At 49.1% G+C, this 14,764-nt stretch overlaps 1 protein-coding gene across 3 annotated transcripts in view; it reads left to right on the top strand.

Annotated features, from left to right (window-relative positions):
* The window catches only part of spata20 (spermatogenesis associated 20), a 30,721-nt gene extending 16,439 nt beyond the window's left edge, over positions 1-14,282 (top strand). For all 3 annotated transcript variants that reach the window (XM_056429240.1, XM_056429241.1, XM_056429242.1), the window contains exons 13-16: positions 1,058-1,266; positions 6,123-6,322; positions 7,290-7,370; positions 13,492-14,282. In XM_056429240.1, the coding sequence (XP_056285215.1) occupies positions 1,058-1,266; positions 6,123-6,322; positions 7,290-7,370; positions 13,492-13,689 (688 nt within the window). In that variant the 3' untranslated portion in view covers positions 13,690-14,282. The remainder of the gene's footprint in view (positions 1-1,057; positions 1,267-6,122; positions 6,323-7,289; positions 7,371-13,491) is intronic.
* The last annotated feature ends 482 nt before the right edge of the window (positions 14,283-14,764 follow it).

Genomic DNA, 14,764 nt, shown 5'->3' on the forward strand with positions numbered 1-14,764 from the left:
CAGTTTTAGTGAACCGTCTCCACGACTACCGGATGGATTTCAAAGTAGATTTCCCCCCACAGGCATTTATGTTCCTCACCGAAAGAGTTGTGAGAACTTCGGGGTCCTCTAGTCCGGTTTGGCGACTGCATTGGCGACGGACGCTTTCCATAGAAAAAGCATCAACCAGTGTCACTGCTCGTGAAACACTTTGTGGCCACAAGGGCGCAGCAGCGAGCCCGATACGGGCTGGCCAACTATAACGAGGCAAGAAGAGGTCGGACACGCGCCTCATTTATGCTGCGCATCGTGATTTCAAGCCGCGCTCAGTGTCACTCGGGCGTGGAGGTCAGGGGTCACATCTAACCGGTTGTTTTGGCAAATGCAGTTCAGGTCAAATTCCAGACCTCCGATCCCCCCCCCCGCAACCGCTTCGACTCCTCCGAATCCTCTCTTGACCTCCAGTCCTGCCTGACACGGCACTATCTGACATCACGCTCACCTTCCACCCCCCCAGCCCCCTAATGCACTCACCCAGACATAGCGCTATTGTGGGAATTGACGGGGATGGGTGTGGGGGGCATATGGGACGCTCGATGTGCCTGTTGCTACACTGTTGAAGGGCAGATTTATCGGTGGAAGAGGAGGTTTATCGGAAAAAGTGTAGAGGGAGATGCAGGCGAGGGGTGTAGGTGCCACACTGATTCTAGATGTGTGGGTTTAACTGTAACCACATTCGCCTAATGTGTGTGTGTCTCCTACAGTGTGACGGCAAAGGGAAGGCATATGAGTAATTTCTCTTTGAGAAAAATGCTGCAGGGCAAGATTATACTCCGCCCGCCATGCGCATCATAACAGAGCCCCCGTTCTGTCACCGATGCTCCTTCGGGCTCTTTATTTTCCGAGCCAACTCCTCTGGGTTGTCTACACTGTTTGATTGAAACCGCAGCTCGATCATCTCCGGGTGACGTAAACACAGCATTTTGGTTCATAAAGGCAAAGAGCAAGAAGCTGAACTAGTTCACCGGCGGTAACCCGTCTCCGTCGATGCATTTTTAACTCCTCGCTCCTCTTCCAGATCGACGCCCATCTCCGGCTTCCTGGACGACTACGCCTTCGTCATCTGCGGCGTGCTGGACCTGTACGAGGCCACGCTGCGGCCGCAGTGGCTGCAGTGGGCCGAGGAGCTGCAGCGGCGGCAGGACGCGCTTTTCTGGGACGAGCAGGGCGGCGGCTACTTCTGCAGCGACCCCGGGGACAGCGCGGTGCTGCTGCGCCTCAAGGAGGGTGAGGGCTAGGATGCACCCACCTGTCATTAGATGTCACCGGTCTAGATCTTGGAATACCCAGCCCCCCCCCCCCTTGTCACCCCTCACTTTAGGCAGTCAAGACATCGTCAGATACACAGCAGAGAGAGACGGTTTCTGGTCTATTGCGAGATGAGCATTTAAATAAAGAACCAAAGGATTTTCCTTTTTTTGGGCTAAAAAAGCATACAAATGAATGAAAGCTAAGTTTGCTCTTCTGTAGGCTTATAAACAACTGCATGCATAACTAGCCTGTAGCCAACATGAGAAATATAAGACGGTTTTGTTGAGGCAGTCCATAGATCTCAAACACACTCATCCATCTGAGAACTAACTATCAAGAGGAAAGTCTTCAGTCGACTCTACACGAGGTGACTGTGTCTGCCTCCAGGACTGAAGGTGGAAGCTGGTTCCATAAAAGAGGAGCTTGATAACTAAAGGCTCTGGCTCCCATTCTACTTTTTAAGACTCTAGGAACTACAAGTAGTCCCGCATTTAGTGAGCGCAGCTCTCTAGTGGGGCAATATGGTACTACAAGCTCCTTAAGATATGTGCTCTTTGGTATTTTTGGTGTAATGCGTAGCCTGTATTTTATAAAAAAACAAAGCCATGCATTTCAATACAAATTTCTTGGATGCACTCACTGCACACCCTGTGTGTGTATGTGACAAATAAAAACATCTTGAATCTTGAACCTGATGGGAACATTAGGCCCAGTTGACCGTGTGGGGCAGCGCCGTGTCTGTACCGCGTGATACGGCAATGCCTCCAATCGGCATTTGGCCCAAAGACGACACGTGTCCGCCTCGCGGTGGCGCTAGAGCAGAAGTGAAAAGATGTTGGGGATATTTCCGTCTGGATTGAAGCGGTGGACCGACGATAACGGTAGCAGACGGCGGTCGTCCACCCGTAGAAAATACACGCGGCCTCGACGCCGCTGCTGCTGGCGGTCGCTCTGATAGGTCGAGAGATTCAGTGAAGGATTGATGGACGGGCGAAGGACTATCGGTGGAGCGTTCCTCTGTGGCCTGGACACGGATGGATAGGAATAAATACTGGATGTTAGGCCTGCAGACGCTGCACAGTCTGCTCATGTCAACCCATCGCCACGATCTGGTTGCATTGATTTGAAGGGAGAGAGAGAAAACGAAGCGTGTCATTCATTTGGCAACGGTATTATTCATATGATCTTTTCAACACTTATCGATTTTGTTTTGGAGGTTAAGGAGAAGCTTCTGCTGTAACATCTCTACACGTTAATCGCCATCGCTTCACCACAGGAGAGGAAGGCAAGGGTGAACAGATGGATGGAGAGAGCAGGTAGAGGATAAGCCCCCCCCTCCAGTAAAGTGCAACTGTCTCTCACTCAAGTTGAACTCCTCCTCCATGAAAGCAGTCGAGGCCTGACGCTCTGATTCTTCAGCTGCTTTTATCACCCGACCTGTCAGATGCGTCTCCATCGTGACTCCTGCACCATCTGCCTCGTGACAGATTGGAACAGCAGCGCGGTGGGAAGCTGACATCCACTTCCTGCCTCACCACAATTACGTCTTCACCTTTTTTAGCAAATGGATCTTCCTTCTTTTTGTCCTTTTGGTGCCCTTCAACCTTTAATTTGAGCTCAGGTGTTGTTGGCTACACTATTAGCATAAAAGTTAATAAAGTCATTGTGACATTAAAATACTAGATGGTCCAACTTATTTTATTCTAATAAGTGGAACAGGTTTATTTTATTCAATTTGTTTCAGTTTTTGATGGATTGATGGGATATAAATAGCAATGTGTCTGACCTTGACATTCACAGCGGCCCCTCTTCACCTCGTGGACATGCAGACGTTGACCTTTGATCTGTTACCTGTCTGTTGCAGCTGTTGGCTGTTTCTTTTTGTTTCCCATGCATCTTCCACGAGTCCGAGGTTCACGCACACTCCGGGTTGACAGGTGCGCCTTAAGCCCGGGGGGCCCTATCCAGGAGGGGGGGGGAGGCGGGGGCACACAAAGCCACCTGCACCCCAGACCTTTCTGGTCTAGACGTCCGTCCCCTAACCCGCCAAGTTGAATCCCCCGGGCAGAATGCATGTTGAGAAGTGTAGACATATCGTAGCTTTATTGTGAAACTGTGGCGAGCTGCAGGAAATTGATGGAAAACACTGTCAATAAGTCTTTTTTCCCCTCCTGATGGATCTCATCCTGTCTTTTCCCATCTTCTTTTATTGCCATAACAGGATACACATTTTAGTTTTCTGTGTCTACAACGGAAAAAGAAAATAAACGTTGGTTCTTTGCAGAAGTGTCTTAAAACTTGCATTCTCTCTACTGACCAGCAGGGCGGCGACTACTCTGGTTGCAAGAATAAGTGATTGTATAGAAGTCTGTGAGAAAAGAACTTGATTTATTCCCTCAGTAAACAAGAGGTTACGTCTCAATCTCTAGTTTCAAGTCTTCTACAGTACAGCGTGATGCTCATTGAATAAATGATGGTAAATTTAGAGTAAAATCAAAACTGCGGTCCACAAACCAATGGGTGACGTGACTTTGTGGAGACTGTCTCTGGTCACTGAATCCCACTGTCCTCTACGGGGCATGATTTCATATAATCGTAGCAATAGCAAATGTACCGTTGTTATTCAACACCCCAATCTTACACTACAAATACTGATATTTAACCCCTGAGAAGTATTCTGTCTGGAATATTTGTCCGTTTGAATGTTTTCCGGATGCCACGGCGCCATGTTTCTTCACCTAAAAAGGAAAAGACGCGCTCACCAACTCGTGTGCCGAAGACGGATAGCCTGGAGCAAGTAGTTGAGACGGGAGCCACGTGCCACAGATGGGCGGAGGGGGGGGGGGCTAATAGTTGTTCTTGTTGACAGATAACAGATGATGGCTGCCTGTGTGTGTGTGTGTGTGTTTGTTGAGGGCTGTCCCTTCCCGCCGTCACACCTGCATCTCTGTGTGTGTATTTATCGAAGCCGACGTGCGAGAGGTTTCTCCTCTGAGAGGATTGACGGAGCCCTTATGGCGGCGGGGGCGTGCCGGGTTGAAGCCCATTAGTGACGCTACACCCGCTGCAGCGGGGACGCCGTGGCCTGTCACCGCAAGACGGATTACCCCACCACACTACCTCTCACAGCCCTGCCACACTCCCCTGTGTGTGTGTAGGAGTAATGTTAAAATGATACACGTGATCTGTTTTAAGTGTTTTAAACTTTTATTTGGAGAAAGTCTGCAGTGTTTGTTGAGATCTCTTGTCGCTTGTGGCCCAGAATGCTCGTTCCGATGTAAAGAGAATAGGAAACATCAGCTGTGTGTTGGTCAGTGAAGTCTCCATCGACTCCCGTTGTTCACAATTTATTCTTGTTATTATTTGTTATTGCGCCGTCTTTATAGGCGTTTCCATCACAGCTCTTTTTTTCTTCTTTTTATTGTTCAAAAAGACCAGAAACAACGATCCACTCACGGGTGGTGTAGCGCAAATACTCCTCTGTTGGTAATATAGGTGTGTGTGTGTGTGTGTGTTTGAAGGCAGTTTAGTCTCGGCCGTGTATACGACCCCCTTCAGAGGAGCTCTTTAAGAGGAGAGACTCGCTCGGTGTGTGTGTGTGTGTGTGTGTGTGTGTGTGTGTGTGTGTTGAGGCTCCTTCGCCATGGGGCTCAGGGAGAGGAAACGTACTGCAGGATCTAATACAATTGGTACTGCAGTTCAGTCACGTGTGTGTGTGTGTGTGTGGGTCTCTTGCATCTATATGTGATTGTAAATACATGCTTGCCATAAAATATATAGTATATTCCATGTACGGCAGTTATGAGTCCGTGGAGGGAAGTCTTTTGACCTAGAATTGCAGTTTGAGTCGACTGACTCAAAAGTCTCTCACACACACACACACACACACACACACACACATTCGTAGACTGGCATGGGAAGCAGGGGTCATGGGTCATGAGAAGATCACCTCCAGGCTCTCGTTGGACACTGATAAGAGATAAGGGCCGATCACTTAACGGGGCATGAGCTCATCGGTTAGTCCCATCGCACCACACATGGAGATCTGGGACAGTTGTTTACTGTGGGTGGAGGGAGGAGGAGGGGGGGGGGCTGGATAGCTCGCCATCTTTCCTCTTAGTTTGACAAATCGTCACAGAGTCTAAAGCTTCGTATCCGATGCTTCACCAGATTTATGCCTTATAAAAGACTCCAGTGCAGACGTGATATAATATATGTGCGTTCGTCCTATTTAACACATCCAACCTCCTTTTGTTTGAGTGCCATCACCGTCTGATTATTATTATTATTGATCACGTGACCACGACTCTGTGTTCACTTTTTATGTATTTTGCCTCATTATAAAGTTGTCCATCATCTCAGTGATATGTAGCTCTACATGACTGCAGAGTGGTTTTCTGTGTGGGCTCAGAACTGAAAAGAACTGGAGGCCATGAACTCGTCATATATATCCCCCCCCCCCTGAAAAAATGGTTTTAACAGTGATGCGATTGAGATGACATCAGATCCAGGGTAACAAACGGGTGACGAGCTGGGGAACGTAGTGGAGCAGAAAGTAACTTCTTAACGACCAAAATGGAGAGTGAACATAAATAAATAATAAAACTAAAATTCTGATGTTGCTCTATGTTTTACATTAGCTAAATTAAAAAAATATATATATATATTACATAATATATAATATATATATATATTATGTAATATATATTATATACATATGTATATATATATTATTCTATATTTATTATATATATATATATATTATATACATCAGTAAACTTAGTCGGTAAACTTATGGCCTCTGCGTGTGTGTGTGTGTGTGTGTCCATCAGATCAGGACGGAGCCGAGCCCAGCGCTAACTCGGTGTCGGCGTCCAACCTCCTGCGTCTGTCCCACTACTGCGGCAGGGGGGCGTGGCTCCAGAGGGCGCGACAGCTGCTGGCGGCGTTTTCCGACCGGCTGACCAAGGTGCCCATAGCGCTGCCGGAAATGGTCCAGGCCCTCATGAGCGAGCACCGCACGCTCCAACAGGTGAGTCTCCCGTCCACCGCCGAGCTCACGCGGATCCACAGGGGGGCTCGGCTGCTCCAACTTGTTTTCACGGTCTTGGAAGCGCAATAATTCACCACAAGGGGCGTTGAAAATCACGTTTTCGTCCAAACAACTCGCTCCCCCCAAAAAAAGAAGCTTCTTGAGAGGCCGGTGGCTCCGTGAACTCACAGCTATTATCAATCAGCAAAACCTTGGATCTTTAATAACCTCCTCTGATTCGTACATATGTTTCATTATTATTGAACGTGTCTCATTCCATGTTCTGCATCGGGTGAGAAACGGCAGTCACGATGTCACCAGAGCCGGAGGCGATGTCTTCGGATTGATTTTATACTCAAGGTGTTACATATATCATCCAAATGTGACGGATAGCTGATCTGACAGACTGTATGTTTGGAAGTTATGTTGCCGGGGAGATGAGATGCTAGCGCAACAACCTTCAGCTCCGAGAGAAGTCGGGTTTTATTTGCCATTTGCTAAAGATGTAAGAGATTTCCCACCAATCTGTCAGAGGTTTGGTTTATTTAATTTCCAAATGACACTTTAATATCTCGTGCAATCTGTTCCAAGCCGAGTCATTACACAGTTAAGAAACCACGAGAAGTGTTTGTAGCCCTGGGGGGAAATAATGAAACCAAGCATCAAGTAAAAGTCATTCAAAGAGTCACGGAGACTGAGACGGTGAGGAGGAGGACGGCGAGCTTTCTGTCAGTCGAGTCGGGGCGACGGGTAACGAGCTCCGGGGCCGAGGAAACACCTGCCTCCCCTCATTACTGCTGCCAATACAGCGTTGACCTCTAGCACTTCCTCCCCTTCCTTTGATGCGTCACCTTGCCCCCGTCCTCTTTCATTCTGCCTATACCCTCTCATCTCGTTATCCCTCTTCTTCGTGTTTCTCCATCCTCTCTTTATTATCTATTTTTTTCTTCCTTTTTCTTCTCCTTAGATCGTGATCTGTGGCCAGAGGGATGCCCCGGACACCGCCGGTCTCCTAGCAGCAGTCAACTCCCTCTTTCTACCACATAAGGTGTGTGTGTCTGTGTGTCTCTCTCTCTCTCTCTCTGTGTGTGTGTTTGAGACATATTGTCACACTAACGTGTCATTACACCCCAGAAGCAGGACGAAGACACACATTGATTAACTCCAACATTAGTACCTTTTTTTTATATGGTGGCAGCAGTTTAACAGTAACCTTTTGTAACATGCACACACACACTCACACTCACACACTCACAGATGCAGAGTGGCGCTGAACAGTGCCTGGGGGTGTTGGCCGGTGTAAGTGTAGGTCTGTAAAGGTCAGCGTGAGCTCCTCTCCTCCCCTCAGCATATTAACTTCCCCAACTATCTTTCTCAGGCATTAGATTACCTTAAATCCCTCTCCTAACATCGGGATGCCGTGTGTGTGTGTTTGTGTGTGTGTGTGTGTGTGTGTAAGTCTTGCTGCCAGCCCTGACACAGGCTGCTGGTTATGAATTGGACAGTCTGTCAGTCAATTGTCAGTCTGACTCAGACTAGAGATCCGGAGTTTGGTGTTTCCCAAGGCCACATTTATATTTCTCAGACGTTTCAGCTTTCAAAACTTCATAATAATGGGAATACTCTTTGACATCTCAGGGGTTCAGCGGATCCACCGACTGATTCCATGTTAGATGGTGACAACGACGTAATTATCTTTGTACGAGCCCCTAAAAAGAAAAGTCAAGTGTTGCACGCCGTCAAGAAATAAAGGTGCATGATTTGATTTGGCTGCAAATGTAGATTGTTTAAGACTTGTTTACAGTCACGCTGCCATTCACGAGCCGGATGAACGCATATCCGATACGGAGGGCATCCGGACAGCGAAGCCATGCGTCCTTTTTTCTTTCTATTTTTGAGTGTATGATGAATGAATGAAGAGATACAATGAATAAAAGAAGGTTGGGAGATGTGTGAATGATACAATATTTATTTACTTCAGCAAATTTAGTATCGAAGCCCTTTGGGTGGTAGCTGTAGTTCATCATAATAACAATGGTCCAGAAATGATGTAAAAAACAAACCCAACCTTTTAATATCAATCTCTAGTATTCTTTCATTTTAGAAATTGAGAATTTAATAGGGATACTGGCACTTTTCTTTTTCTTCTTCTTCCACTTCAATCATAGGTTTTGCAGCTTTTTTGTCAAAAAGAAGGCGTCATCCTTATCGTTTTTAAAATACAAGAGAAGACCCACAACATTGAGACACACTGCTTCAATTCAATTCAGCTTATTTTGTATAGCCCATTATCACAAATTACAAATTTTGCCTCAGAGGGCTTTACAATTTGTACACATAGACATCCCTGACCTTTGACCTCACATTGGATCAGGAAAACCCCCCCCCAAAATAACAGAAAATACCCTTTCAGTGGGGGAAAAGTGAAGAACCCTTCAGGAGAGCAACAGAGGAGGATCCCTCTCCAGGAGGGACAGAATAATAGACGTCATGTGACCAGAAGGAATCATTACAGAGTTACATAATCACATGAATATGACAGAGTGTATGAATAGTTGGTAGTAGGCATGGACCACGATTCAGGGGGGGCGGGCAGCGGGCAGCAGCCATTATGGGGACGGGTCTGTTGTTGACGGGGATGGATGTTGTGGACTCTCACACCCGGCGAGGACCGGTCGCTCATGCTGTTACTCGCCAGGTTAATCACGTTTCCAGGGCGGGTTCACGTGTCCGATGAGCGATGTGTGAAACATCCGTTTCTATCCCCGATGAGTACGCAAGTCGTTACCTCAGTGTGAACTAACTTCCAATTAGCTGTTCCAACGCGTCAAATTCAGACGAATGAGACTTCGGCCTGATGGAAGGCGTCGGCCGCGTCCGCGAATGGCCGAGGCAAAGGGGTCGAGCCAAGGACACCAGGCACGCGGTGAAGGAGACGAGGGAGGAGGAGATGACGGTGACCGCAGGAAGACACCGGGGCCAATGAGATGCTGAATAGGAGAAGGGGCATACACCTCACGTTGGGGGGGCGGGCGATGTCTCTGAATACTCCCGAGTGGGGAACATTGTTTCTAAAGGCAAAGATTGTGCTATTGCTCAGATAGTGTGTGTGGGTGTGACTAATTCCTGGTAGTAATCTCCCCAAAGAAAATACACAACAAGATGATACATCTGATGAGTTGGGGGGGAACCAATCAGACTGAAGTAGAACTGGAGTCTGAACGAGGAAAGATCAATGACGAAGCGTCAAAAGGCACGAAGAGACGGAGGGATGTTAAATGGGGGGGTGGGGGGGGGGGCTGGTGCTCCACGTTCCACGAGGTCGCTGTGAGCTGGGAACATGTCTGATTTAAATCCAATTACTCCTCGCCTGTTTGGCTCACGGCCCCTCTAATGCTGAACCCAGCTCGTGCTGAACCACACACACACACACACACACACACACACTTGAACCCCGTTTACCCCCTACACTCACAACACTGAACCGCTCTATAACTAATAAACTTCTTGTCACACGTGTATTTCGATATGTGCGGCTGTGGCCCCCTCAGGCGGGAGATCACCGGCTCCTCTGGGGGGGTTGTACAATATTATATACTCATTATTAGGAATTCATTATTATGTATTATGTAGTATTATTACATAAAAGCCTGCTGCTGTTGAGTCATATCTGCATTGAGAATAAACGGCTGCATTTTGGGTCGATCATTTCCAATTCTGTAAACATCCACACAGACTCCTGACCTTCTTCCCGGCGCTTCTCAGACCTCGTTTGGACCCGCACCCCCGTGTGTTCAGCGAAGCGCTTCACATTAACGGAGCGCACCTCTTCTGTGTTCTCAAAGGTCTCTCCGGTAGTAAAGCGCCGTGGCAGAACGACAGCGTGGTTCAAAGTATGAACTCCTGTCACTGCAAGATTTACATGCGTGGACATTATTTTTTAGCTCTGAGCCGAAAAGTGTTTTACATGGACTATAATTCCCAAATTGTGAATTATTTTTGTTGCCGTGCTGAATGCCACTTTATAATCAGCCGTTACTGTTTTTATGTTCCTCCCGTAAACAATCCGAGTTAGCGCTCTCGTCTCTTAAAGTCACGTCTTCACACGGAGGGACTTTAAGGTTTCGCCGGCTCTCTCTGTGGAGCACTTAGGTTAGGAAATGGAGTTCAGGAGCGCCACGGGACGCTGTGTCAGAGGAGGTGTTACGGGGATTTGTTGGAGGATTTAGGAGAAGCAGACGGGAAAGGATACCCCGGAGTCTTTCCTCTCTTATCCCGGTGCCCTAGAGAGGAGGAAGAGAGCGGGACGGGAGGAGAACGACGGGAGGAAACTTTTTCTATTTTTTAAGAAGAGTGGAGGGAAAACAACTGTGTGAAAAATCCCTAACAAGACCTGAGAGACGTGAAGAAGAGTTAGCAGGGTGACGGGTTGGGCAAGAGGGAGGGAGGGAGGGAGGGAGGGAGGGAGGAAGGAAGGAAGGAAGGAAGGAAGGAAAGAACTAGAAACACAGTGCATAGGAGGATTACAGCCAGCCAGTCTCACAGTCCTCACCGGTGACCTTTGACCTCCCACAATTCAAGCTGCTGTCTTGCGTCACCTCCGCCCGCCTCCCTCATCAAAGGCCGCCAATACAGCGTTGCATTCTGGGAATTGATTCTGCCGCCCTGTGAATAACCTGCTCAGCCCAATAACCGGCCCGAGAGCAGAGCCCAGGTTGATAGACAGCTGTGGCCCCCCCGCTTCACGCAGTCAGGCGCTCATCTCACCCCACGTAGTTTAGACTTGTTCGTCTGAGTTTTTACACGTCACTCCATTGAGTGATTCCACCATTTGCCGGTGCGTCTATAAAGCCGTCGGCGGAGGTCAGCGGGCAGCAACATCGAGGTGGTTCAGCACGTTGGTCCGAACTTTACCCAACTTCACGATTTAATTATTCCTTGGATGTGTTGCCCATTGTGGGCGGAGTTTGGTCAAATATAAATAAGCGCTAATATTTAAGCGCTATGAGAACTTTAGCTCATCCAAGTCCTCTCCATCTCCCGGTTGCTCTGTCATTAACAGACAACATATGGAGGTGTACATATACGTGTGTGTGTATGTGCGTGCGTGTGTGTTCTTAGCGTTGCCCAGTGTATGAAGGGATTAAGTCTGTGGGCGTTTGACTGCTCTCATGTGTATCCAACTGGGCTGTCTGCTACAGTTTCACACACACACACACACACACACATTTTGCGAATACAAGACCACTCTCACTTCATCACATTCACACATAATCTGTCGCTCTGTGTTGCTCTCATTCTCCTTAACTCTTGAGCATACACACACACACACACACACACACACACACACACCCTTGTCCGGTCCCCGGTGGGGGGACAGGGGTAGTGCACCGATAGTGTTGTTTTGACTACAGTGTGACCTTTAAGTTGAGGGCATTCGGCTGGACGTGGTCTGGGCCCCTGTAGAGGATGAGAAGAAGAGGTGCAACTCGGCGGGGCGACGGTCACACCACTACGACCGCATTCCATCACACGCCCCAGCGGTCTGTGTGTGTGTGTGTGTGTGTGTGTGTGTGAGCGTTGCAGCCGTTAAAAATGTTTTCCAAGCCCCTCGACAGCGATCTGGCGTGAACGCTTCAGGTCATCTCTGCTCCGAGCTGTGTGCAGAGGAATGAGACGAGGTGAGGGCAGCATCCCGTCGTCATGCCGATGGAAGAATTGTGTTTACGCGAAAAGGGGAAAAGCGTAACCCGGTGATAGATTCTTGGCAGTCGGCTTGCAGATGACCACCTGGATGGACCGAGACTCGGGACGCGTCGTTGAACGAGAGTAGAAGGTCTCATTGAGGCAACCGGTCTGCTCCGGCTGGCAGTCGGTCCGACGGGGGACAGAAGGGGGCGTGTCTGTCTAATGGACCCTGTTGTCTGAGGGCCAATCAGAATTCTGGCTTTTTGAGCCACCTGTACACGGGCTGAAAGCAGTCACACTGGACGCAGCGGCCTCAAAGGTCCCCTGCTGAATACAACCGGCATACGGAGGCACCCCAAATCATATCGTGTGTGTGTGTGTGTGTGTGTGTTGTGAGGTTTACTGAAATGATGGATCGTCTGCGTTGCGTGTCAAACCCACCGCCATCAGAACTTGTGTCTCCTTTGATGCCTTCAGATCGACCTCCAGTCTGTCATCTGTCACACAGGTCAGACACACCTGGGTCTCTACAAGAGCTCTCTCCACACTCTGTCATCTCTGGCTACCCCCCCCCCCCACACACACACACACACACACCCTCCCTCCCTGTCCTTGTATCACTCCTGACCGCGCTCGTCGTTCACGTTGTCATTTCTCACACGTGTTTGACGGGTTGCTTTCCTTGGGGACGAAAAGGGCTTTAACTTTGCTCTGCTGCCTGTCGGAGAGCACCGACACACACACACACACACACACACACACACACGCAGATACAGAGATGTGAAAGGCCAACACTGGTGTTGCAGTGGGCACGTGAACCATCCACACACTCCATTGTCTGTCTCCACTCGTGTTCATCGGACCGCAGCAGGTTGTTTTCAGGAGGGTGTGTCTCCGTCTGTCCGGATGCTCTCGTGTGTTCCTATAAGATATTAACGAGGTTGCATTGATGGGGACAAAATTAAATGGAAAGCGATCACCGTCACAACTGTGATCCTTCCTTTCTTGAGAGGCTCCACTGGGAAATGGATGCTCCACTGATTGTTATTTGTAGGTGTGAGTGTGTGTGTGTGTGTGTGTGTTCACACGCATTACCCACTAGCTACTCTCTCTAACTCTTAATAAAACCACAGCAGCCAGTGCAAATAACATTCATCCATGTATTTTAGCATCACTTTATTTTTTAAATGTGAAGCATGGAATATGCAGTTATTAGACTATGGCAAAAAAAAAAAAAGCAACATGGCATTAAATGTGCAGCAGCGAAGACAATCGAACAGAATGAACTGTGTTGAGCTCGAGGAGTCGAGATAATCTACTGACGGTCGAAATCAAAAGCTCATTCCCATCAATCTTCAATTTTGATTAAAGATTGACAATCTTCATATTCAGACTGTTCTGCTATTATTATATCAAGTCCCCGTGTGCTCCAGTGTGGCGGCAACATGGGATTTATCTGACGTGGTTTCCCCCTCCGGCAGGTTTTGATGCACATCGACGCCGATGCCGACGGATTCCTGCGCCGCCGGCTGCCCGCCCTCTCCACCATGACCCAGCGAGGGGGCGTGGCCACGGCCTACGTCTGCCGGGACTCCGCCTGCTCGCTCCCCGTCACCGACCCCCAGGAGCTATGCCGGCTGCTGCTGGACGGTGCTGCCGCGGAGACACGGGCGGATTGACCACGAGCAGAAGTGCAGACGGCACTACCCCCCCCCCCCCCCCCCATCTGCAGCGGGACACACGCTCTATGTACTTTGGTAGAATCGAATACAGTCCCGTGAGGTGAGTGGGGGGCTTCCCTCAGTGTATCCTAGTACGTCGAGTGTGGCTTCCTAGAGACGGTTGATCAGCGTGTTGACATGCAGGAATCTAAACGGCCTCGTGGAGACACGCGTGCAGCAGCGGCGGCAGAATCTCCTCCGAATATGTAATGCTTTGTCCAGAATGTCCACCGGCTCCACCGCGAAGTGAAACTACAGACCCGTAACAGACGCACCGGCGTCCCCTCCTGACCCCGCGGGCACATGGATCTGATGGTGGGAATCTGTGTGTGTGGGAAAAAGAAGACGCTTGGTTTGTATCCTCGTGCATCACGGTCAAAGATTCCCTCTGAAGTTACGTGTCACGGTGACCCCCCCCCCCCCGTCGAGGCTTCCTTTCCTCCGCTGCAGAGACTTTACGTCTCGTGGCTTTTCATCTTGAGGTTTTAGTGCACCGCGCGGCATGAACACACACAACCCTAAATAATAAATACTTTTCCCGTCTCCCCTTTCGTAAGCGGTGTCCTTTTAAATTGTGTTGCTTTTTTGTGTTTTTTTCTTCATGAGGCTTCATGAGTGTTTTTCTCTCTTTTCTCCTGAAGACTTCAGGAACACTCTCGACATGTTGGATGTTCTTGTCACATTTCTTTCTCTCGGTCCAGGATGTGAAAGGCTCCCGTGTCCGTAGTGCCAGAACTATTCATCACACAGCGAGAGAAACACACCGCTGTGTATTATTATTGTTTGTGTGTGCCCCCCCCCCCCCCCCTCCCGGCAGGCTGCACGGAGGTAAGAACCAATATAAAGTCCACGCGCGGTGTGTCGAGGAGGTGCGTGGAGGTGTGTGAGAGGGAGACGGTGGGCGGACTGCTAGCGAGGGGGGGGGGGGGGTCGCCCTGGAAGCAGAGAAGGAAAGTCTGCTGGAGGAACAGAACGTGATGCCTCCTCTCTCTCTGTATTGAATCGCCATCTCAACCACCGACGTACTGTAAGA

Source organism: Pseudoliparis swirei, chromosome 13 (assembly GCF_029220125.1).
Source record: "Pseudoliparis swirei isolate HS2019 ecotype Mariana Trench chromosome 13, NWPU_hadal_v1, whole genome shotgun sequence".
NCBI lineage: Eukaryota > Metazoa > Chordata > Actinopteri > Perciformes > Liparidae > Pseudoliparis > Pseudoliparis swirei.